The 21,683-nt window shown below is 37.6% G+C and overlaps 3 protein-coding genes across 4 annotated transcripts; 1 reads left to right on the top strand and 2 right to left on the bottom strand.

The window, feature by feature from the left end:
- Positions 1 to 1,253: 1,253 nt before the first annotated feature.
- LOC113347274 (methionine S-methyltransferase-like) lies at positions 1,254 to 8,906 on the top strand. Its single transcript, XM_026590896.1, has 12 exons — positions 1,254 to 1,620; positions 1,710 to 1,903; positions 1,992 to 2,198; positions 2,276 to 2,371; positions 3,137 to 3,325; positions 3,542 to 3,730; positions 3,814 to 4,050; positions 4,839 to 4,973; positions 5,312 to 5,617; positions 5,776 to 5,955; positions 6,613 to 7,569; positions 8,186 to 8,906. The coding sequence occupies exons 1-12, from the start codon at positions 1,401 to 1,403 to the stop codon at positions 8,510 to 8,512; spliced, it is 3,237 nt and encodes a 1,078-aa protein (XP_026446681.1). The 5' UTR covers positions 1,254 to 1,400; the 3' UTR covers positions 8,513 to 8,906.
- A 390-nt stretch (positions 8,907 to 9,296) lies between these two features.
- On the bottom strand, positions 9,297 to 10,566 carry LOC113347275 (B-box zinc finger protein 23-like). The gene is made up of 2 exons (XM_026590897.1): positions 10,111 to 10,566; positions 9,297 to 10,018 (listed from the first exon to the last, which is right to left on the bottom strand). Exons 1-2 carry the CDS (start codon positions 10,297 to 10,299, stop codon positions 9,593 to 9,595), a joined length of 615 nt encoding a protein of 204 aa, XP_026446682.1. The 5' UTR covers positions 10,300 to 10,566; the 3' UTR covers positions 9,297 to 9,592.
- Positions 10,567 to 14,082: 3,516 nt separating this feature from the next.
- On the bottom strand, positions 14,083 to 17,582 carry LOC113347276. Of its 2 annotated transcripts, none has more exons than XM_026590899.1 (2): positions 17,478 to 17,582; positions 14,083 to 17,229 (listed from the first exon to the last, which is right to left on the bottom strand). In XM_026590899.1, exon 2 carries the CDS (start codon positions 17,215 to 17,217, stop codon positions 15,523 to 15,525), a length of 1,695 nt encoding a protein of 564 aa, XP_026446684.1. In that variant the 5' UTR covers positions 17,218 to 17,229; positions 17,478 to 17,582; the 3' UTR covers positions 14,083 to 15,522. The 2 variants fall into 2 exon arrangements, with proteins under 2 accessions (XP_026446684.1, XP_026446683.1); XM_026590898.1 differs by lacking the exon at positions 17,478 to 17,582 and having other exon boundaries at positions 14,083 to 15,182; positions 15,291 to 17,436.
- Between the last annotated feature and the right edge of the window lie 4,101 nt (positions 17,583 to 21,683).

Genomic DNA, 21,683 nt, shown 5'->3' on the forward strand with positions numbered 1-21,683 from the left:
TTTGTAATATATTTAACTCCCGATTAACGCTGAATCCAAAACACGAACCAAGAAATACTGCACCTCGTATAATCGGACGTCTGGCAAATATTTTGGCCTCCGATTGCATTCGGAGGGTAACAATGTTATCATATCCTCCGAATATATAAGGGTAATTTCGCCATTACGAATTACGCGAGATAAGGGCTGGCTACATTTTCCCTTTGGGTGACCTTTTTTGTTTTATTGTTGACCCCTAAATTCTTTTGAGTGGCCCCTAAAAACGCCATGTTTATTAATACACGTTTACATTTTTGTTTTTTTTGCTTAAATTCTTTCATTTTCTTCTTCTTGTTAATCCTCATCCGAATTACCTACTAAAAAAAATATTCTGGTGTCCGTACTCCAATTATACTAGCTACCAATATCAAAATAGTTTCAAAGTACCGAAATGACAGATACAGAACCTTGGATCAATTCCAGCTCCAAGTCCCTACACATAATATACTGTATTATAGTGATCGAGCAAAATCTGTCGGCCACCAGACGATAAATCTGTTTTTTTTAGTATTGCCTTTCCCCAAAAGATAACTGCGCATGAAATTGTTTTATATAGTTGTGGCTGGTGGGTTTATCAGAAAGAGAGAAAGTGTCTGTTAGTGAATGTTGGTGGACGACAAAAGCCAATTGGTCCGACATTTACTTCCGTTATCACAATTTTATGCTTTTCTACTTCTCAATAACTAGGTAGTTTGGAGCTTAGGGCTAAATGGGCAAGTCATTCGCAACATTTAATCCATTGTTTGCAAGTAGTACCTCTAGGGAACATGGAAATGTAAGGGAGTTTGTAACACAGAGATAAATCTTGTGCAACTAGCTAGTCACAAAATAACTCCCCACAAACAAACCCGCAAAAAACAATGGTGCTATATGATGATCAAACATTCATATTTAACCATTGTTCAAAGACAAAGTAGGCCTACATATGACCGACCACAAAGGAAAAGTCATGGAAGAATGCTCAAGGGAGTGGTAGCCCCAAGCTCGGTGATCCATCCATATTATTTTCCTGGGAATCGTATTGATTCCTATGATTATCCTATTGGGCCACGAAATTTACATGGCAGGCCAGTAGCCTGCGATATCAATGATTACCTGGCTTTAGTACAATACATTTTCCTGAATCCCCGGCGTTGGTAGAATTGACGTGTCCATTCTCATTAGCCCTTCAAATGGAAGAAAAGGAATCATTAAACCACCACCACCACTCTATTATATAAAGGCTAAACCTCACAGCTTACTAAACAGAGTCACAGACTAGACTACTATTCTGCTTCGTCATATTTCTTTTTCTAGGTCTTTAGATTTTTCATCTACAGAAAAAATCTTTACTGTTCATTCATTCGTTGGTGATCGTAATAATGGATGAGTTCTTGAAGGAATGTGAACCATCAGGTGATGCAGCGTACGGTGCATTCAAAAACCTTTTATCAAGACTAGATGATCCGAATACTAGAGTTGAAGCTCGTATTTTCATGGCTAATCTTCAAAAGAAATTCGAATCATCTAAAGAATCATCAGATCTTTGTTTCGATAAATATCATTTCCGTCTTCACGAGATTCCTCTATCTGATTACCAAGGTATGTATTTATATTTATTGCTTTACGATCGTTTTTAGTGTTTTTTTGTTTGTTTGATTTTGATTTTAAGTTTTTATTGTTTTGTTTAGGGTATCAGAAAAGGAAGAAATTAGGAATGATGGAGATTCCAAGTATTTTTATACCAGAAGATTGGTCATTCACTTTTTATGAAGGATTGAACAGACATCCTGATTCTATGTTTAAAGATAAGACTATTGCTGAACTTGGTTGTGGTAATGGTTGGATTTCTATTGCTCTTGCTGATAAATGCTCTCCCTCCAAGGTGACTTTCTTTCTCGCTGTTGATTTTTTTTTAATTTTTTATAATCATTTAGGAGGTAGTAATCAATGTAATGTTTTGTTTTATATAGGTTTATGGGCTTGATATAAATCCTAGAGCCATTAAAATTGCGCGAATAAATCTGTATCTGAATGCGTTGGATGATAATGGACAACCAATTTATGATGCTGAAAAGAAGACACTGCTTGATAGAGTGGAGTTTCATGAATCTGATCTCTTGTCGTATTGTCGGGATAATAAAATTGATCTTGAACGAATTATCGGCTGTATACCACAGGTATATGTATTCATTATGCTTTTGTTACTGAATGGAAGTTTTAAGTTTGGCTGACTAAGTTGTTTTCTTTTGGTTAGATTTTGAACCCAAATCCAGAGGCTATGTCAAAATTGGTTACTGAAAATGCAAGTGAAGAATTCTTGTATTCGCTGAGCAATTATTGTGCTCTTCAGGTCAGAATAGTTCCTTCCCTGCATCTCCTTGACTTATATGGTGCTTTAATTTGATTAATTGATTCAATATCCATTTGCATGCTTTGGAAGAACATAGGATTAGAATTAATACAGGGACATGAATTTGGTTTCTTCTAGTAATCCAACAACTTTGGAAGAACATAATTTGATTTATAATTGGTATTCTTGTAATGGTATTACCTTTAGATTCTAAATTTCTTACTCTTGATTTATAAATAACTCTTCTTCTGTTGTTTATATATCTGAGAATTTGGAATGGGAAAGAAGAGTAGTATATATTGAACATGGCTTACTTGGTTGAATTGCGGGAAAAGGTGAAAGTGCCAAAATATAATTGAAATATCAATTTCTTATAACATATATATGATGCATACTGTATGATATCCTACATCTTCTATTAGATCAGATTGAAATTGTTAGCAGTCAATGCTAAATAAAGGTTTTCAAGGAACAACTGGACTTTGTCAAAGGGTAAAAGTAGATCTAACTATGTAGAGAGTGGGGACATATGGAGGAGTTTCGGACCAGCATACCGCAGCTTCATTTTATTTTATTTTTGCTTTGAATGTAGCTTCGAGAAAGAACCTCTCCATTTGTATTGCATGTCGCAGTCCGATTTAAGATGTTTCCAGTAATTATCTGCTTTTTATTTGTGAGGTGTTCTTACACTGAAGCATGTTATTATCTGTTGCAGAACACTGAAACAGAGGATTGCTACTGAAATATGTCATTTCTTCGTTTCAGGGTTTTGTCGAGGATCAGTTTGGCTTGGGGCTAATTGCTCGAGCAGTTGAGGAAAGCATAGCAGTCATCAAACCCATGGGAATCATGATCTTCAATATTGGAGGCCGCCCAGGACAAGGTGTGTGCAAGCGGCTATTTGAGCGTCGTGGTATCCAAGTGATGCAGCTTTGGCAAACTAAAATTCTCCAGGTAGGTGACACGCAGTTTCATCCGTTTAAGGTGACTGAGGAGGACAAGATGTTTTTGAGAATTTTTTATTTTATTGTAACTTATTTATGTTGGTTCTACTGTCAAACTTCAATCTTTTCTAGTTCCTATTCAACATTCACGAAGTATTTGGTTTCAATCAGCAAACATCACTCAGTCCATGCATTAAATGCTTTCACGGTGATGTAATTTATGCAGGCTGCTGATACAGATATCTCAGCTCTAGTTGAAATTGAGAAGAACAGCCGCCACCGATTTGAGTTCTTTATGGGACTTGTGGGTGACCAGCCTATCTGTGCCAGAACAGCCTTGGCCTATGGAAAAGCTGGTGGCCGTATCTCACATGCTTTATCTGTGTACAGTTGTCAACTCCGTCAGCCAAATCAAGTATGTACTTTACTTAAACATACTCTTTGCTGTTGGGTTTATTTAGCAAATGGTAGATGCTGACACGCTAGGTAAATTTACAGGTTAAGATAATATTTGATTTTCTTAAAAATGGGTTCCAAGACATTAGCAATTCCCTGGATTTATCATTTGAAGCTGATGCTGTTGCTGATGAGAAGATCCCTTTCCTAGCTTACCTTGCTAGTGTTTTGAAAGAAAACTCATTTTTCACATATGAGCCTCCAGCTGGAAGCAGTCAATTCCGCAACCTTATTGCAGGCTTTATGAAAGTATACCACCATATTCCACTGAAAAATGATGTAAGGAGACCCTCTGACTTCATTTCTATCATATGAATATGTGATTCTTTTCTTTCATACTTGTGAAGGTCTCAATGCATCTTTACATGCATTCTGCATTAATAGTACCTACCACAAGAACTTACTGGTTGTTAACTTATTCTGTTTTCTCATGCTTATGAGTTTCACTACTTTACCTGTGGTTTGATTGCAGAAGTTCTTCTATATACTTCACTTTGTATCACACTTACATACTCATAAAAGATCTTCATGCAGTAAACTATCCTAGTTTTTCACTTGTTAAAATGATATCTTACTCTTTAAATGTCAGTATCAGATATATTATCTTTGGAACTACTGTTTTCATTTCGTCCCATCTCTTCATCCCTAGTAGTATAATATTGTCAAGAGTTATAGGACACTACAACCTGGTTTATCACTACGGGAAGTAAAAAGAAAATAAAAAGATTATGTCCTCCTATGCATTATGCGATTCTCGTTTAACTAATACATTTGATGATATTGATTGTTTTGGATGAAGGAGTAAGTACATCTGTTGCAAAAAGAAAACGTATAATGTACAAATTTTTTGTACTTAGCACCTCGAGCTTTGAAAGTTTATGCATGTCCCTGGCTTCTATTTTAAGAAATGATTAATAGTTTTAGCGCGAGGAAAAATGTAAAACTTTTGTATTGGGATTGCTATACTTATAAAAAATGATATTTGCGGGCTATGCAGAAATTTGGAAGTGAGTTAATGCTCATCCATGCACGTATGCATATGACTAACGTTTCCTCATTGTTGCCAGAACGTTGTTGTCTTTCCATCCAGGGCTGTGGCTATTGAAAATGCTCTTCGACTTTTCTCCCCACGCCTTGCCATTGTTGATGAACATTTGACTAGACATTTACCAAAGCAATGGTTGACATCTTTACCGAATGAGGTATGGCATTGCTATATTAATTCATCAAGTTATATGCTTACACTTGTGTAGGTTATTTGATTTCCTTGGCTGTTCCATTTTACTGAGAAGAAACAGATTAATTTAGGTATGCCTCTGAAATTGAAAGTGAAAGTTCTTTCAAATTTCAATACGGATCTACTATCTGATTGTTCACCAATTTAAGAGAGTATGGGTTTTTAGAGAAACTTCTCATTCTAATCAATGTCCCCAAGGACCTCACTTGGTTGTAATATTTCCTTTTTCATTATTGATTTTTAATTGTTACAATTATTGCATGATTGAGCAAGCAAATGTAAATAATTCTTCTAAAATGACAGGGGGCAACAGAGGATGTTATAACCGTGATTGATGCTCCACGCCAATCAGACCTGATGATAGAATTGATAAAGAAGCTCAAACCACAGGTTGTGGTTACAGGGATGGCTCATTTTGAGTCTGTTACAAGTTCCGCTTTTGAGCACCTGTTAGACACTACAAGAGACGTAGGTTCTCGACTCTTCATAGACATATCTGACCATTTTGAGCTCTCCAGTCTGCCTGGTTCTAATGGGGTCCTGAAATATCTTGCAAGAAGTACCCTGCCCTCACATGCGGCAATCCTATGCGGTCTAGTGAAAAATCAAGTATGCTTTCCTCTTCATAGAGTTTATCTGGTGATCTTGATTGACATTGTTTAAGTTCAACTCAAAATAGCTCATCATTTGGGTCTTTTCTTTAAAAAGTCTTATCCTTATATTTGTTTATCTGTTTAAAATGGTATGAAACTGGATAATTGGTTCAGGTTTATTCAGATCTTGAAGTAGCCTTCGTCATTTCGGAAGAGGATGCTATTTTCACTGCGCTATCTAAGACGGTGGAGTTACTAGAAGGCCACACAGCTCTGTTTAGTCAATACTATTATAGTTGTATCCTCCACGAGCTTCTAGCATTTCAGCTTGCGAATCGGCATCCACCTGCAGAGGTATGTTGTGTCTATTAGTCTTTATCTTTTGATAAGAATTTTGGTATATCATTTCCAAAGTCCGTGAACTGAAGCAGAATGTCTACCGCAGTTGCATCTTGCCAGTCTTTCTTTTCTTCCTTGTTTGTAGTACAAAATATTTTGTCACAGAAGGCATTTAAATACTTTATCGTTTGGAAAGGTGGACGGAGGATGAAAGCGAGATTTTGGGAATAGACCACCAAATTTGCTTTCTTTTTCTACTTGACCGTTTAAAAAATGTGCTGAATATGATAGATAATTTTTTATGTTTCCCCTCCTGATTGGTTAAAAGAATATGCTGTGTAGGTCACTTAATAAATTGTGTTTCCTTCTATACTTGGATTGCATAAAAAAATGTGCGGCACAGGAAGAGATTTTGTAATTAGTCCTGAAAAAGTGATTTTTTCTGATATCACAAGGGTTAAAATTAGTTATGTTAGTGAATTAACACGTTAGGAACATTTGCTGCTCTTGAGTTGTATATCGACCTTCCAAAGTTCAAAAAGTTGTAACATCATTGGGTGACACTCGATGGTTTAAATCATTCATTAAAATGGTTGTGTCGCCCAACAACTTCTGTGTTTTATGGAGTTGACATGGTTTTGGTAAAATTTTAATCTTCTTCTATTTGTGCAGAGAGAATCCCATACTAAATCAGTTGAAATGATCGGATTTTCAAGTTCTGCTGTTACAGCCCTTAGTGACGCTGAGCTGAATATTAGTGAAGCAGAGAACTCATCACTAATTCACATGGATGTTGATCAAAGCTTCTTGCCTGTTCCTTCTCCCGTGAAGGCAGCTATCTTTGAGAGTTTTGCGAGACAAAACATGGTCGAAGCTGAAACTGATTTGAAGATTGGCATTCAGCAATTTATCAAGAGCAAATATGGGTTCCCAACAGATAGCTGTACAGAATACTTATATGCTGACACATCATTATCATTGTTTAATAAGCTGGTCCTTTGTTGTATTCAAGAAGGTGGGACATTGTGCTTCCCAGCTGGTTCAAATGGAAATTATGTTTCTGCTGCAAAGTTTATGAAAATGAACACTGCCAGTATCCCAACTGAGGCTGAAGTTGGATTCAAGCTTTCAGAGGATGTGCTCACAGGCTTACTTAGCACGGTAAAAAGACCATGGTTATATCTTTCAGGACCGACAATCAACCCAACTGGACTTGTTTATAGCAATGAAGAGTTACAGGGAATATTATCCGTCTGTGCTAAGTTTGGAGCAAGAGTCATTATTGATACATCCTTCTCAGGACTGGAATTCAATGAATCCAGATGGAATTTGGAGGAAACTTTGTCAAAGATGAGTTCCTCTGGTGACTCAGAATTTTGCGTTTCTTTGCTCGGAGGATTGTCTTTTGAGATGCTGACCGGAGGGCTAGCATTTGGCTTCCTTGTTCTGAATCAGCCTGTATTGATTGATGCATTCAATAGCTTCTCAGGATTAAGCAAGCCTCACAGCACTACCAAATATGCAATAAAGAAGTTGTTGGCTCAGAGAGAGCAGAAAGTGCAGAATCTATTGGAAGGCATTCTGGAACAGAAACAGATTTTGCAGAATAGATCTAAACGCATGACGGAGGTAAGCTTTTAACTTTTCAGCAATTGCAGTTACAATCCTTCTCAAATTAAAACCTTTCATTTCTTTCCTAGGTCATGTATGATAATCCAGTTATATGTTTCCATTGATATCCTTCATTATCATCCAATTTCATTTGGTCAAACTTGATACGGACACAATTACTTGCAAAATATTTTTTTCAGTAAATTTTTGCCAATCATCTAGCTCACAAATCTATTTGCATAACTGTGTCGCTTCCTTTTAGAAGTTCAGTCTCTTAGTTATTCCATGATCCTTTTATAGTTTGATTTTTGGTATATTTTATGAACCCACACTTTTGTTGCTTAAGCTATTCCTCTAGGGTTATAGGGTTTATTCCCTGTTATGTTTTAAGAGGCCATATTCCACACTTGGAGTAGGTAGGTTTGGTGTACAAGACTACTTTATACCTATATACCGTGACAGTGAAACTGGAGATAAATCACCTCCGCATTGGGCATTTTCCACTCAATTGTTGCTTTCTTGTGGTCTTCTAATTTTTTTTGTGTTGGTTTTCAGTGCTGTTTTCACTTTTCGTTTTTGTCGAATCTATTATTTTTAAAATTCAATCATCGTCACAATCTTATTTTTTTAACAGGCACTGAAGAGCTGTGGATGGGACGTGCTTGAATGCAGTGGTGGTGTATCTATGATGGCAAAGCCATCTGCTTATCTGGGCAAAACATTAAAAATCAATAAATCTTCTAGTAATGGCGACTCCACTTGTGTCACTGATGCCTATGAAGCTAAACTAGAGGATTCAAATATCAGGGAAGCCATTTTCAAAGCAACAGGTTTATGCATCAATAGTGGCAAATGGAGTGGAACTGGCTACTGCCGTTTCACAATTGCCATGGAGGATACCAAATTTGAACAAGCATTGGAATGCATATCCAAATTCAAGAAAGTTGTCCTTGGGGTCTAATAAAATTTCAAGTTCCTTTCTGTTCATTTCAACGCCTTTCTCATTGAAGTTTAAAATACCTCATAAATATGGAAATCCACCCAGGTTCTCGCAAAGAGGAGGTAAAAACTAAAGCTGTTCCCTTGCGATGATAAATTTTATCCTTACTGTTTTTCCGTTATGAAGACTGTTTCTGATTCTTTTTGCGGGGATATATTTGTTCTTATGGTATTCTCTGAAACTGGAATTCAGTTCTTTAAGGTGAAATGATAAAACCTTGATGTTGATTTACGTCTTCCACATGTTGGGTTTGTGTTTTTGTGATGGTTCTAATAAAAGTAAAAGCTTACAGTTTAATTGTGTGTGTACTCTTTACTCTGAATTGCTTTTCTTTCAATAAAACGGTTGCGTTAATCACTTAACTATCTGCATATTCTTCTCATTCTTAAAATTTAGATGCCAAATGACAGGCAAGAAAGCTAAAAAGATCAAGAATGTAGATTCAATAAAGCAGGGGCTGTACTGATTGTGGTGTTCTACATCAAATGCCACCTTTGACCAAACACACAAGTACACAAATGATAGGTGTAGTTTGTCTTTGTGAGCACTTTTAACAGGTATTCTTGTCATTCTTTTCACATGTGCATAAATATCTGTTTCTTGTTGGAAGAAATATCTAGATTTTGCATGAGAAAAATCTTGATTTTCCTGTCTGTAACTGTTTCACTTGTTACATATTCTTTGCAAAGACACAGCAGTTAATAATGCTTTGTTAAGAATCCTTAAACAGAAAGTGCGCCGGTTCTTAAATTAGTAAAAATAGTGAATCGACATTAACCAAGTTTACATACAGCATCTTCAAAGTAAAGAGATTTCTATTGAAGAATCTCAGATTTAAATACAACCTGAATAACAAAGCATAGGGAAAAACACTACATGGAAGGGGTACATGCTAAAAATAAAAGCAAGATAAAGAAATGTAATTTTGTTTCTTTTAGTTACCGGCATGTCTGGAGCTCTTAGGCCACCTAACGAATTCTCAGGTTCTTGTGTTCTCCTGTTCAGTAAGTTCAAAAAGAATGAATTTTGATTACAATTTCACTAGCTGCTGCTTATGGTAGAAGATTCAAATTCAGAAGGCGAGAATTCATAATTCTGGTCTAAATTTGTACTGTTGGTGAAAATCTCATCTGATCGCCAATCAGAAAAGTGCGGGTCACTTGAGAAGGTACTGTTGTTATTCATATCCGAGAAGGTACTGTTGCTATTCATATCTATATTTGTAGAAGAAATGTTGAGGGATGAAGAACCATTTGCATTATTTGGCGTCATTGAGGAATTTAGATAAGATAAGCTTGAGGGTTTGGAGTCGGTGATTTGTTGTTGCTGCTGCTGGAAATCATTGAGTTTTACACCAGTTAGAAGGAATCTCTGGTGAGATGATCGAGTTGAACTATGGATAGAAACATCACAGTTTCTGCAGAGTAATGCTCTGTCTTCTAAGCAGAAGAAATACCCAGCTTTTTCCTGCATAAATTCTCACAACCATTCACAATGACAACTACAACAACAGCAGCAAAAAATAAATAAATCAAGTTTTGAAAGAGAGTGAGTAGTACCTGACAGATATCGCAAGAAGGTTGATTTCGGTTATGATTATTATGAAGTAGCGGTATCCGCTGATGTTTGCTTGCGAGTTTATTAGCGGCGTGTACCTTTACGTCGCAGTTATAACACAGCGCTGCCTCATCAGCACAACATAACACCACTGCTTCTGCCTTCTCACACACATCACACTGTATCTTCATCTCTATAATTCTTTCTTTCTCTATATATTCTTCTTACTTGACTTCAGTTACAGATTTTGCTTCATTCCCTTTCTATCACTACACTAAAATGCTTACACGCCGGTATAAATATCCGTAGAGCCTAATCACGAGATAATAGTGATGCTGACAATCACATGGGCAGGTAAAACTATGGAATTCTCAGGCAGTACAGTGAACAAAGACCAATTGGTAAGTTTATAATCTCCAGATAGTTGAGACTGTTTGGTTTGGATAGAGAGAGATAGCAGATTTCAGAGCCAGATAAACAGAAAAGTAATGGAGATAGTTTGGTATGAGTTGGTTAGAGCGTCCACAGTGGCGCGAGTATAACCAAAGACCAAAGAATAAAAAAAAAGACCAAATTTGGGTTTAGTCCGTCATGTGGCGTAGTGGGAAAAGAGTATATTTGGTCGCGCGTTGATAAACATTACGCCTGGGATCAGGCGTTGGTAAAGATAACGCCCGAGTGGGACGTTGGTATAGTATACGCTTCAGAAACACACAAAAAAAAAAAAAAATGGGGCGGAGGTATAAAGCCCGCCCCATGAAAGTTTCATAAATTGTGAAGTTGAAAATGGAGTGGGGCGTTAAGTATATGAACGCCCCATTTCGCGCGTTAAGTTTATGAACGCCCCATCGGGCGTACATTTAACCAACGCCCCGTTTCAGGCGTACATTATATCAACGCCCCTTGTGTAGCGGACATTATATCAACGCCCGATGAATGGCGGAGATTATATCAACGCCCGATGTGTAGCGGAGATTATATCAACGCCCGACTATATTTGGATTTGGTCTTGATCGCAGACCAAATTTGGTCTGGATTTTACTCTTTGATCAAATTTTGATCGATGGTCCGTCCCACTACGCCAGCCCACTCGACTGAAAATTTGAGTTTACTCGTCCATTGCCGTTGCTCTTAGGATAGGTAAAGAGATAGAACAGATAAATAGATAGATGTTATATCTTTAAATCAAGGCGGCAAAAAGGAAAATATTAATAGAAGAAAAATTCAGAAGATATTTAATTTTGGGATATTTTTGGTGAATGAAAAGTAGTGATTGTTGATCAAACAACAAGAAAGATCTAGAACTATTAGAATAATAGCAGCAACTTTGTTAGATCTTATTTACCATTTTTATTTTGTTGATTTTAAAGTTCGAACCTAACTCGAGGTTCGTCAACTTGGCCAATTGGAGAACCTGCCATTTCACATTAAAGGGTAGCTATCAGGATACAGTAAGGGAAATGCGGTACCAAGTGATGGGTACTTTTCGAGTCGGATTGTATGGAATGAGTCACGACTAGTAACTTTCGTTTATCTGGCTTGAAGGACTTGACCCCATTATGCTTTCATTTTGACGATGGCAATGAACTTCCAGCCCGCAAAAACAGAATAAGCCATTTCTTAGCTAAAAGAAATTAAATAAAAATGGAAATGGAAATTTAAGAACAATCTTGGTAGATACTGCTATCGTAGCAGAGTTTTGTCCATTCAAAATGAAATCCAATTGGGGTTATGGCCCATAACTGTGGTCCCTCTAAAAATCAGAAGACAATTCCTTCACATTTCCTCCTCATCACCATCTTTTGCCTATAATAGACAAATGTATCAAACTAGCTAGGGAAAGCAAACAAAGTACATACACAAGTTCAAAAGACATCAACATTAAGCCAGCAAGGATTCTCCATGTCCATGACTAGATAAAAGGATAAATCCTCAAATTAGTGCATATCTAGGAAGAGATAATTCCCTACTCTTAGCGAGGATCACAATATGGTTAAATGGAACATATATGTCCATGGAGATCTTGAAGCTAAACTGCCGGTGTGGAGCGTCACGTCATAGAACTTGATGTGAAGTCTCAATCTCTGGATATTTTGAGAATTAGCTACTCACTAACAATCATATACTCTATCTAATTAGAAAATCTTATGTCGCAAGAGTCAAGACCTTGTGATAAATGATCCCAGTCCTTTGATTGCAATGCCACTGACTCTTAAGAAAAATCCCATTGATTGATACATATGATATTATTCTAGCTGATCTTAACTCAAATGCAAAGGCCACGTCAATAGAATCTAGACCATAGACGTGATTCTAATATGGACTTGGACGTGGTTTTACATTAGCCATCTAATGTGTGGGCATGGTTCTAATTTAGCCAGACGATATAGATATATTGACTCGAGTCGTTGTCGCTTGTTGGGGAAATCTCCCATTCGATGGTCTTTTAGTTCCATCGACGAGGACATTCGACACGGAATCCAGGCTGGGTGGGCAAAATGGAGAATGGCGACGGGAGTCCTTTGTGACCGTAAGGTCCCAGCTAAACTGAAAGGACGGTCCCAGCTAAACTGAAAGAAAAGTTCCATAAAACGGCCATCCGACCTGTGATGGTGTATGTGTTGGGCGACTAATAACCCACACATCAGAGGACTGCATGCAACAGAAATGCAGATGCTAAAGTGGGCCTGCGGACACACGAGGCATGACCAGATCAAGTGGGCCTGCGAACACACGAGGCATGACTGGATCAAGAATGAATACGTACACATCAAAATTGGGGTAGCCCAAATCGAGGATATGCTCACCCTACATCGGCTGCGTTGGTTTGGGAATCTCCAACGAAGACCACCAGATGTTACAATTCACATCAAACGTCCAGAAGGAAGGATGAAGCGTAGTGGCCGACCGAAACTGACCTGAGATGAACTCGTTAAAGGGGACCTCAGCCCACGGAACTTAGAGAAAGAGCTGGTGTTCGACAGAATTGCGTGGAGAGCAACGATCCATGTGAATGAGGTATGTACACGAGCCGGTGGGACTTAGAGAAAGAACTGGCGTTCGACAGAGGTGCGTGGAGAGCATCGACCCATGGGAATGAGGTATGTGCACGAGGTATGTGAAATGACCCTTTTATTTTCGAATGTCTTTTTAGTAGGATTGTGTAACTCGTGAACGTGTAAACCGTCATGGCAGAATTGTGTGGGTGGGTGTGTGTGTGTGGGTGGGTGGGGGTGGGGGGGTGGAATCCCCCTGTAGCTCTGCAGCTGACATGATTGTGAAGGGGAGGAATTCCCCCCGTAGCCCTGCAGTCGGGACATGGTGTAAGTAGATAGACTGCTTTAATGGCCGCGAAGGCGTAATCTCACTGAAGTGGTGACTACTTCTCCCTTTGTACCAAAAAAGAACGTGGCACATAATGTGACAAGGATTTTCTCTTGCCTTTGTGCAAGTTGCTTCTAGGCAGGCGAGCCACCGTCAAAACTTTTACGACACTTTTATGAGACGATTCTTTACGAGATAGTCTCTAGCTTACCCTGGACTTGCTCTAGATATCTGAGATATAGTCTTAATGAGGCTTTCGGTATTGCCATAGACATCTGAGATATAGAGTTACAAGAAGGTTGACGAAACAGTTCGCAGACCGCAAGTTCAATTGGGAACGTACAGTTCAGTAACCCGGTTGACGAACCTGGTGAACTGATTCTATAAGTTGGATAAATTGACTAAAAGTTGGTGAACCCAGTTCATGAACCGTGGTCAACTGAGTTCGGTAGTCTAGTAGGGTTGGCGAACTCGGTTCACGAACCTTAACATCCTGACTCGTGAAAAAGGCCCACGGTTGGAAAACCGTTGTATCAACTTGTCATGTACTTGGTTATACATGGCAAGAAGGGATCCAATAATTGATTGAAATCCCCTTGAACAATAGAGAAATATGATTCAGAGAACCAGTCTAAGAGGGAGAAGAGATCTAAACTAAATTCTATTTGATTAATTCATCATTTGGATAATACTTTCATTACAGACACTAGAGCTTATAAAGCTCGACTCTACTCAATAGATCCCACGGCTCCAATGCCACCAGATGGTTGCATCTAAACCACTCTTTATAAATGATAAAGACACTCATTAATAAGTTACTTACTACTAATAAGCCTACTACTAACTACCAACACTGAGTGGGATGAGGGCACCCTGCTATCAATAGTCAGGTACATAACAATACCTTCCCCTCCAAAACATCCTTGTCCTCAAGGATGAGGAATTGGATCACAGGGTTGTCTTCAATCTGGGAAGGCGCAGGCGTAGCTGGGCAGACTTGATGTTGAGGTTTCTCTACAAAAATGCCAGTGAGAACGGAGCTTGAGGTGGAAAAACTTATCAGCTCGACTGATTTCGAGAACACACTGTAGTCCAGATTGTAGTGATGCCTCCATATGGTATACTTCCCACTATCTCCTTGAGTCATTTTTGTACTGAAATGAGAAGTTAAAACCATTGTAGTGATAATCAGATACCATCGGTTGATGACAGTTCTCGTATGGTAGTCGTGCGGAAGAAGTGTGACTCCTCTGTTAATTAAAGTGGAAGTAGAATTCTGAAATTTCCTTTCCCGTCGTACCATGCTCTTGACTTGTACAATCCTTAACACCTCATAAGCAAGTAGCTTGAGCTCCGTATCTAAAACTTGAATTGCTGTAAACTGCCGACAAGCTTCCAATTCGGTGAATGTATTAGTCCCGTAGTACCCGATTGTGTTCAACATAAATGAGGTAAAACCCATATAGATCCAGCTGACGTGAACCACAATCCATAAATCCAAATAAATCAAATTGAATACCCACCACAAGATGACAATAAATATTTGCATATTTGCATGTCGACCCACCATGAGTCCATTTAAACTTTCTTCACCATCAAGCTGAGCATCATAGCTTGTTGCAGTTTCCCATCTCAAAAAGATCACCAACTTCAACATCCTTGGAATCCTAGTGAGCACGACTTGAATTTCCATCAGCCGTATAAAAATTTCTGACGAGCCATGACACTCTCCTGGCATGTACAGAGGAACCTGCAACCCAAAAGTGCGGTGCTTGTAAAGTATCACTACACTGTTAAGCATTTTGCCTCTATCAAACAACAAACGACTACAACTCGTAGAGACAGGTGTTTCAGGTACCTCAATGAAAATCCATGTAGTTCCACTAGTATTCCCCATACTCCATAAACGTGACAGAAACATTTTGCTCCTCCGAAGAGTTGATGCAAATTGATTATGGACCTCGCCTTTGCAGAACCAGCTGCTCTTATAGTTCCAGTTGATGTCAAAGCACCCCACTGAGATAAAAAAAATTAACAACCCACCTAACATTTATCACACTGCACAACCCAGTTGAAAATAACTTGAATTTTCACTTTAAGTACTCGAACCATATCAGCACATTCAGAATCCTCATTACTGTGAGCAAGACCTGAATTCTACTTAATATTGCAAAGAGCTCCAACTTGGTAGAATAAACCAGTTCAACTGCCTCTAGGACAGCAAGAGTTTCATAGATCGCAGGAGAAAATGTAGCACTGAGCAGAAATAAATCTGAATTAAAGACTTGAAGTAAGTGGGTAGACACAGTATTAACTGAGATAGAAGATCCCATAAGCAGTACCTCCAATATCAACACTTCTGAAACTTGAACCTCATCGAGCATGTGCTGTAGTCGGATAATAGTTGCAAAAATATCTGGCCAGGTGTAATGCTCATTTGATTGAGATACCAAATCCCCCAAACAGCTGTAATAAGGAAGTAAATAACGAGTGGAATGAAACTCGTATACACCCACTACTTGGTTGTGACATGACCAAAAATATTGAGCAGAGTAAAATGAGTACAAACAGCTCCAAGTGGAATAAGCAACTGCCGTTAGAACGGTTTCACGAAATGAAGGAGTCTCATAGACTTCAGATGTAACACTTTGCACTATTATTGGAGCTGAAAGAAGCATCGGAAGACACTCAAACTCCTTCCAAAATATTAGCAGCACATTCCCCTGCCCATGTTCACATATACTAACCGTCCGCAGTGCACCAAGAATGACTCCTGTAGCATTAGGCCAACCATTTTGAGGTTGCAAAATAATATCAGCTTCACCACCATTCCAGTTCCACACTATATTCCCAAGTGGTCTACCTAACAGTTCTAGTGTTTTACCAGTTTCAACTACTCTATCCAACAAAAACAACAAAATTTGATAATTACTCTCAGACGTATCTATAAAAAGCTGAAACCTATCACCATCATCATTTTTAAGCAACACTATACAACGAGAATTCAGAAACAATGAATCTAATAGAAACCCATGACGGAAAACCATCTCATAAAGTAAATTCTCATGGAACAGATTCAACGAAATCAACCAATTGAGGATAGTCACACCAGAAGTATTTGTATCAACACCAACTTTATAAGCATCAACAAAATATGAACCCCTTTTAAAAACATATACCACTTTTCCACGATCATATACCCAGCAATCCAATAGCTTAAGAGCACCTCGAATTTCATTAGCATGACCACATACATGAACTGAGTGTATATCCCAAAAATTTGTTTTATACCTGAAGCTAGGAATCAACTGAATATGCAGTTTCCAGTAAGAAAACGAGAAGATAACCACACATTTGCCTCGATCAAATAATGAGCAAGTATCATCAAAATAAAGATAGAAGTAAACAACTATATTCAAGCTCCTAGCGGTGCCCAGTAGAAGTATCTTACCAGTTTTAGCCAACACCCATTGGGCTGAATCATAAAACAACGGATCTGATTCAAAACCATGCTTATTAATAAGCTCCTGAGTAAATTTTCCACTGCAGTAGGAATTTGAAACTGAACCCACCTTAAGAACGAATAAACTAGAACTAAATAGCCAATCATAACAGAATCTGTAAGCATTATCAATTAAAGAATACCTTCCCATGGGATCAAATCCTCTCCCACGATCAAATACGCTACCAGTAAGGTTGAGACCAAGGTATGACGATTTCTTACTAAACAACTGGTGATTGATAACTATTTTGCTCTTGAAATTCACAACATCCATTTGAAGCATTTTACCAAACACCTGCCAAGCAGTACGAGCAACTCTACCATTATCTAACATAGAAGCGATTCGATCTCTAAACCATGAATATGACCAGTACCCATGTTCAAAATTCGACTCCTGAAAATCTTCCTCAAAGAATTTATCCAAAACATACCAAAACAAAGAATCACACATAGCAAAATGAGAAGTCCCTGTCATATGTTTAAACTCTTTTCCACGATCGAATATGACACGAGAAGAATTGAGAATAATGTTAAAATACTTACCAATTTCGATCTGATTTATCCAGGTGAAGTTCTTAACATATGTTTTTGAAGTTTCATTAAATGGAAAATTCACACAATCAGAAGAACCGTCATTGTCTTTAACAGCGCAGCGGAAATTGAGCTAACTTTCTGAGATTCAACCCTATTGAGGACTTGAGAAGAAGAATCTAGCTGAACCGATGTAGGAATTGATTTTGCTTCTTCCGATGTAACAACACTGAAGTCTTCATAATCAGAGGGTTGAGCAACAGAAGTAGGAATTAGGTCTCCGATTCCAATTGATTTAGTAGGATCTTCTGCATTCGATGATTTTGAAGTAATTTTTGAAGCTCCTACTAGATTTTCATGACTGAAGTTTTTCTTACCAAAATATTTCTCCATTGTCGCATAAAAAACTTCTTTGGTAAGCATCGTTGATGCTAAATCATCATTTTGATTCTTTATTTCTACCAATCTCGTATTCAATTTCGAATAGACTTCCTCGAACTCTGCTATCAACTCCCCCATGGGTCAAAACGTCTTCTGATACCAATTGTCATGTACTTGGTTATACATGACAAGAAGGGATTCAGGAATTGATTGAAATCCCCTTGAAGAATAGAGAAATCTGATTCAGAGAACCAGCCTAAGAGGGAGAAGAGATCTAAACTAAATTCTATTTTATCAATTCATCAGTTGGATAATACTTTCATTACAGACACTAGAGCTTATAAAGCTCGACTCTACTCAATAAATCCCACGGCTCCAATGCCATCAGATGGTTGCATCTAAACCACTCTTTATAAATGATAAAGACCCTCATTAATAAGTTACTTACTACTAATAAGCCTACTATTAGCTACCAACACCGAGTGGGACGAGGGCACCATGCAATCAATAGTCAGGTACATGACACAACTGTCCAGATAATGTTTAGCAGATGCTTAAAGTTATTATTTTAATATGTTTAGCATTTCTAGCACTCTCTTAAACACTTATAAGTCTTCATTGATCACTTAAACACTTATGTGCGTGATTCATGATTAATCTCTTAGGTGTTTAAATGAACATCAAATAACTTTTATTTCTTTGTATAACTGAACAGTCATTATACACAATTCAGTAACCGAACCTATGTGTATAGTCTTATATTGTAGTTTGAGGACCTAATTTTTTTGCTTGATTCTCAAGTTATCTTAGCTTGAATTCTAAGCTAGTCCTGATTTTTTAAAACTATAAATAAAGCATCTTTGTCAACTGGGAAAATCATTTCCTGACATTTTGTGTCCTGGTTAATTCTAGAGTCGTCGTCCTCTATTGACCTTTTAGGTCTTCAACTAAAATACTTCTCTTGGGGATTCGTGAAGCCAGGTCCAACTACCTTTACCTTGATAGTTCGTGTATCCTGATCTTGCTTTTCTGTTATCAAGGTTTACGTAATCTCTTTCAAGCAAGATAGGTAGTAATCGCATAGTTCTCTTCGTCTTAGACTTTGTAATTCCTTATAGCATCTCCAATAGTGAGTCGAAAAAATCATATGTGGAGGTCATTGTCAGACCTCCATTTATGGGGGGTTTTCATACTATGGTCCAAATAAGACTTTTATCTTAAAATTCATCTCCAATAGTTAAGGTTATACCCTGCATTTTAGATTTAGATAAAAATAATATTATCTATTTTTAAATAGTTTTAAATTAAATATGGATATATTTAAAAAAAAATTATGACGTGGAGGTGCATCCGAAGTTGTAGTTAAGACTTTATTTAACACCTCCATATTTAGTATTTCATCCCTCCTAATTTTTAGGACCTAATTATTGGAGATGGGGTTTTGTTAAATGGGGTTCTATAATCCTACGCGTCAATGAAAAATAAGATTTTCACCCTCTATTGGAGATGCTCTTAAGAAAGATATTTAAATATTGATCTTAGTTGATATTGCGACGATTATTCTTGAGAGGTGGTTAAGAATCTAGGCTGCTCTTCGGGAGTCGTAAGTTCCGGATTTGTGAGGTTTTCTAGCTTTTCTATTGCAAACATATTTCCACACCTTGATCTTTGATCTAAACCAAAATCAAATAGACTCATCTGTTAGAGGTAGATTGGTATCAAAAGTCTTCACTTCGGCTGAAGCAACTATTTGGTTGTAAAGGACGTCATTCAAGGGAATCAAGTACGTAGAACCTTGCGAGGTTCAAGAGACGTAAGGAGCGTAACTGTAACTGAATCGTTTGGAGTGTGGATTCGATCTCAACTACATTCCAGTCATAAGTCTGACATTAGGCTAGTGTCTGTAGCGGCTTAATACAGTATGGTGTTCAATCTGGACGAGGTCACAGGTTTTTTTTGCTATTGCGATTTCCTCGTTAACAATATTCTTATGTGTATGCTTTTTACTTTTCCGCATCTTTTGATTGTTAAATGTACTACAAACGTTCATACTCCTATCAAAACTAAAAAGTTGGGAGTATTTGATATCCCTTGCGTTTTCAATAGATATGTGCTTCCAAGATACTTTAGGGATATGAAATGGTTGAAGAAGACCATAGGGTAAGAGTGGTCACTTTTGTTACTTTGACAAGTGTCATAAATAGACACATACTGAAACAAGTATTGCTTCATTTTTGGCAGATAAAAATATGGTCTAACCCTATTGTATGTGCCTAAGAATCCATAATGCCAACCAATGACATAAGAATGGACATAATGCATAATAAAAGTTCTAACATCTTTACATGAGCCAATGTACGGTCTCCCTTTTCATATAAGAATACCTTGATTGAGTGAGAAGTACTTGTGAGAAGGAGAATGAACAATTAATACATAAGTTGTTGAATTATCTCATCACCAATGTAGCTAGCAAGTACATCTTGTGCCCATTGTGGTTGAGTTAGAGAGAATGTGTTGCATTCTGAAGTGTGTGGAAGCCTTGACAAGGCATTAACAACCTTATTATACAATGTGTTCTTATAATTTGACTATATAATCCAATGCAAGTATCTTCAAAAGCCATTACTGTAGCAGAACAGTGGTCATTCGCTGCTCCATGAAGTACTTTAGACTCTCGTAGTCAGTATGGATGATAAATTGGTGGCAATATAAGTAATGCTTACATTTGTGTTCTTCAATCACCACTCGAAGCAAGTCTTTCTTATAAGTAGACAGAGCTAAAGCCTTTGGTCCCAATGGTTTACTAAAGAAGGAAATATGCATGTCTTGTTTCATGATGACAGCACAAACTCCAGATGAACATGCACCAGTCTCCAAAATGAAGGGCTGCGAAAAATCTGGCAAAGCAAGCACATGGGCAGAAATCATAGCTTGCTTAAGAAAGTTAAATGCATTCACAACATTTGCATTCCATACAAAAACATATTTATGCAACATGTCAGTTAAGGATTTACTAATTATACTGTAACCCCTAATAAATCTTCTGTAATAACTCGTAAGACCTAACCATCCTCTCAATTGTTTGAAGGTAATAGGATACGACCATTGCACCATAGCTTCAATCGTATCAGGGTCAGCTGCGACACCATCATAAGTAATCAAATGACCCAAGTAATCCCACTAAGACTGTGTAAAATAATATCTGTTCTTGTTTGCAAAAAATGAATTATTTCGCAACACAGACAAGGTCTGAGATACATTAAGATATGGTCTTCTAATAGAGCACTGTAAACAAGGATGTCATGAAAAACTATGAAAAATTTGCGAAGAAAAGGTCGAAAATATCATTCATCAGAGCTTGAAAGGTTTCTGGGACATTATCAAGCCCAAAATGCATGACTTTGAATTCAAAATTTCCATGTTGAGTACGAAAAGCAGTTTTTTTAATGTCATTGGGATGAATCCTGATTTGATGGTGGCCTGATCGTAAATTGATTTTATATTTTTTTTGGTTTCATTTAACTCATCAAGAAGCTCATCAATAATAGGTATGGGAAACTTATCTTTAATTTTAATGCAATTAAGCTGCCTATAGCCTACACAAAAACGCCAAGAGTTGTCTTTCTTTTTCACCAACAACATGAGAGAGGCAAATGGGTTATGGCTCGTTTGGATGATACCCGTAGATAGCATTTCCTTCACCAACTTTTCAACAACAGATTTATGCAAGTATGTACACATATATGGCCTCTGAGAAGTAGTTGTAGAGTGAGGTTTCAATGGAATATGATGACCCGACACTCTATTGGGAGGAAGTGAATTTGGTTCATCAAAAAT

This window comes from Papaver somniferum, chromosome 2 (assembly GCF_003573695.1).
Source record: "Papaver somniferum cultivar HN1 chromosome 2, ASM357369v1, whole genome shotgun sequence".
Classification (NCBI taxonomy): domain Eukaryota; kingdom Viridiplantae; phylum Streptophyta; class Magnoliopsida; order Ranunculales; family Papaveraceae; genus Papaver; species Papaver somniferum.

Bases quoted from the DNA above. Each gene is read 5' to 3' on its own strand.
- LOC113347275 (XM_026590897.1), bottom strand. From the start codon at position 10,299: ATGAAGATACAGTGTGATGTGTGTGAGAAGGCAGAAGCAGTGGTGTTA. The intron at 10,019-10,110 runs GTACTACTCACT...GAATTTATGCAG, and splicing joins CTTCTTGCGATATCTGTCAG to GAAAAAGCTGGGTATTTCTT.
- LOC113347274 (XM_026590896.1), top strand. From the start codon at position 1,401: ATGGATGAGTTCTTGAAGGAATGTGAACCATCAGGTGATGCAGCGTAC. The intron at 2,199-2,275 runs GTATATGTATTC...TCTTTTGGTTAG, and splicing joins TTATCGGCTGTATACCACAG to ATTTTGAACCCAAATCCAGA. The intron at 7,570-8,185 runs GTAAGCTTTTAA...TTTTTTTAACAG, and splicing joins GATCTAAACGCATGACGGAG to GCACTGAAGAGCTGTGGATG.
- LOC113347276 (XM_026590898.1), bottom strand. From the start codon at position 17,409: ATGACAGGGACTTCTCATTTTGCTATGTGTGATTCTTTGTTTTGGTAT.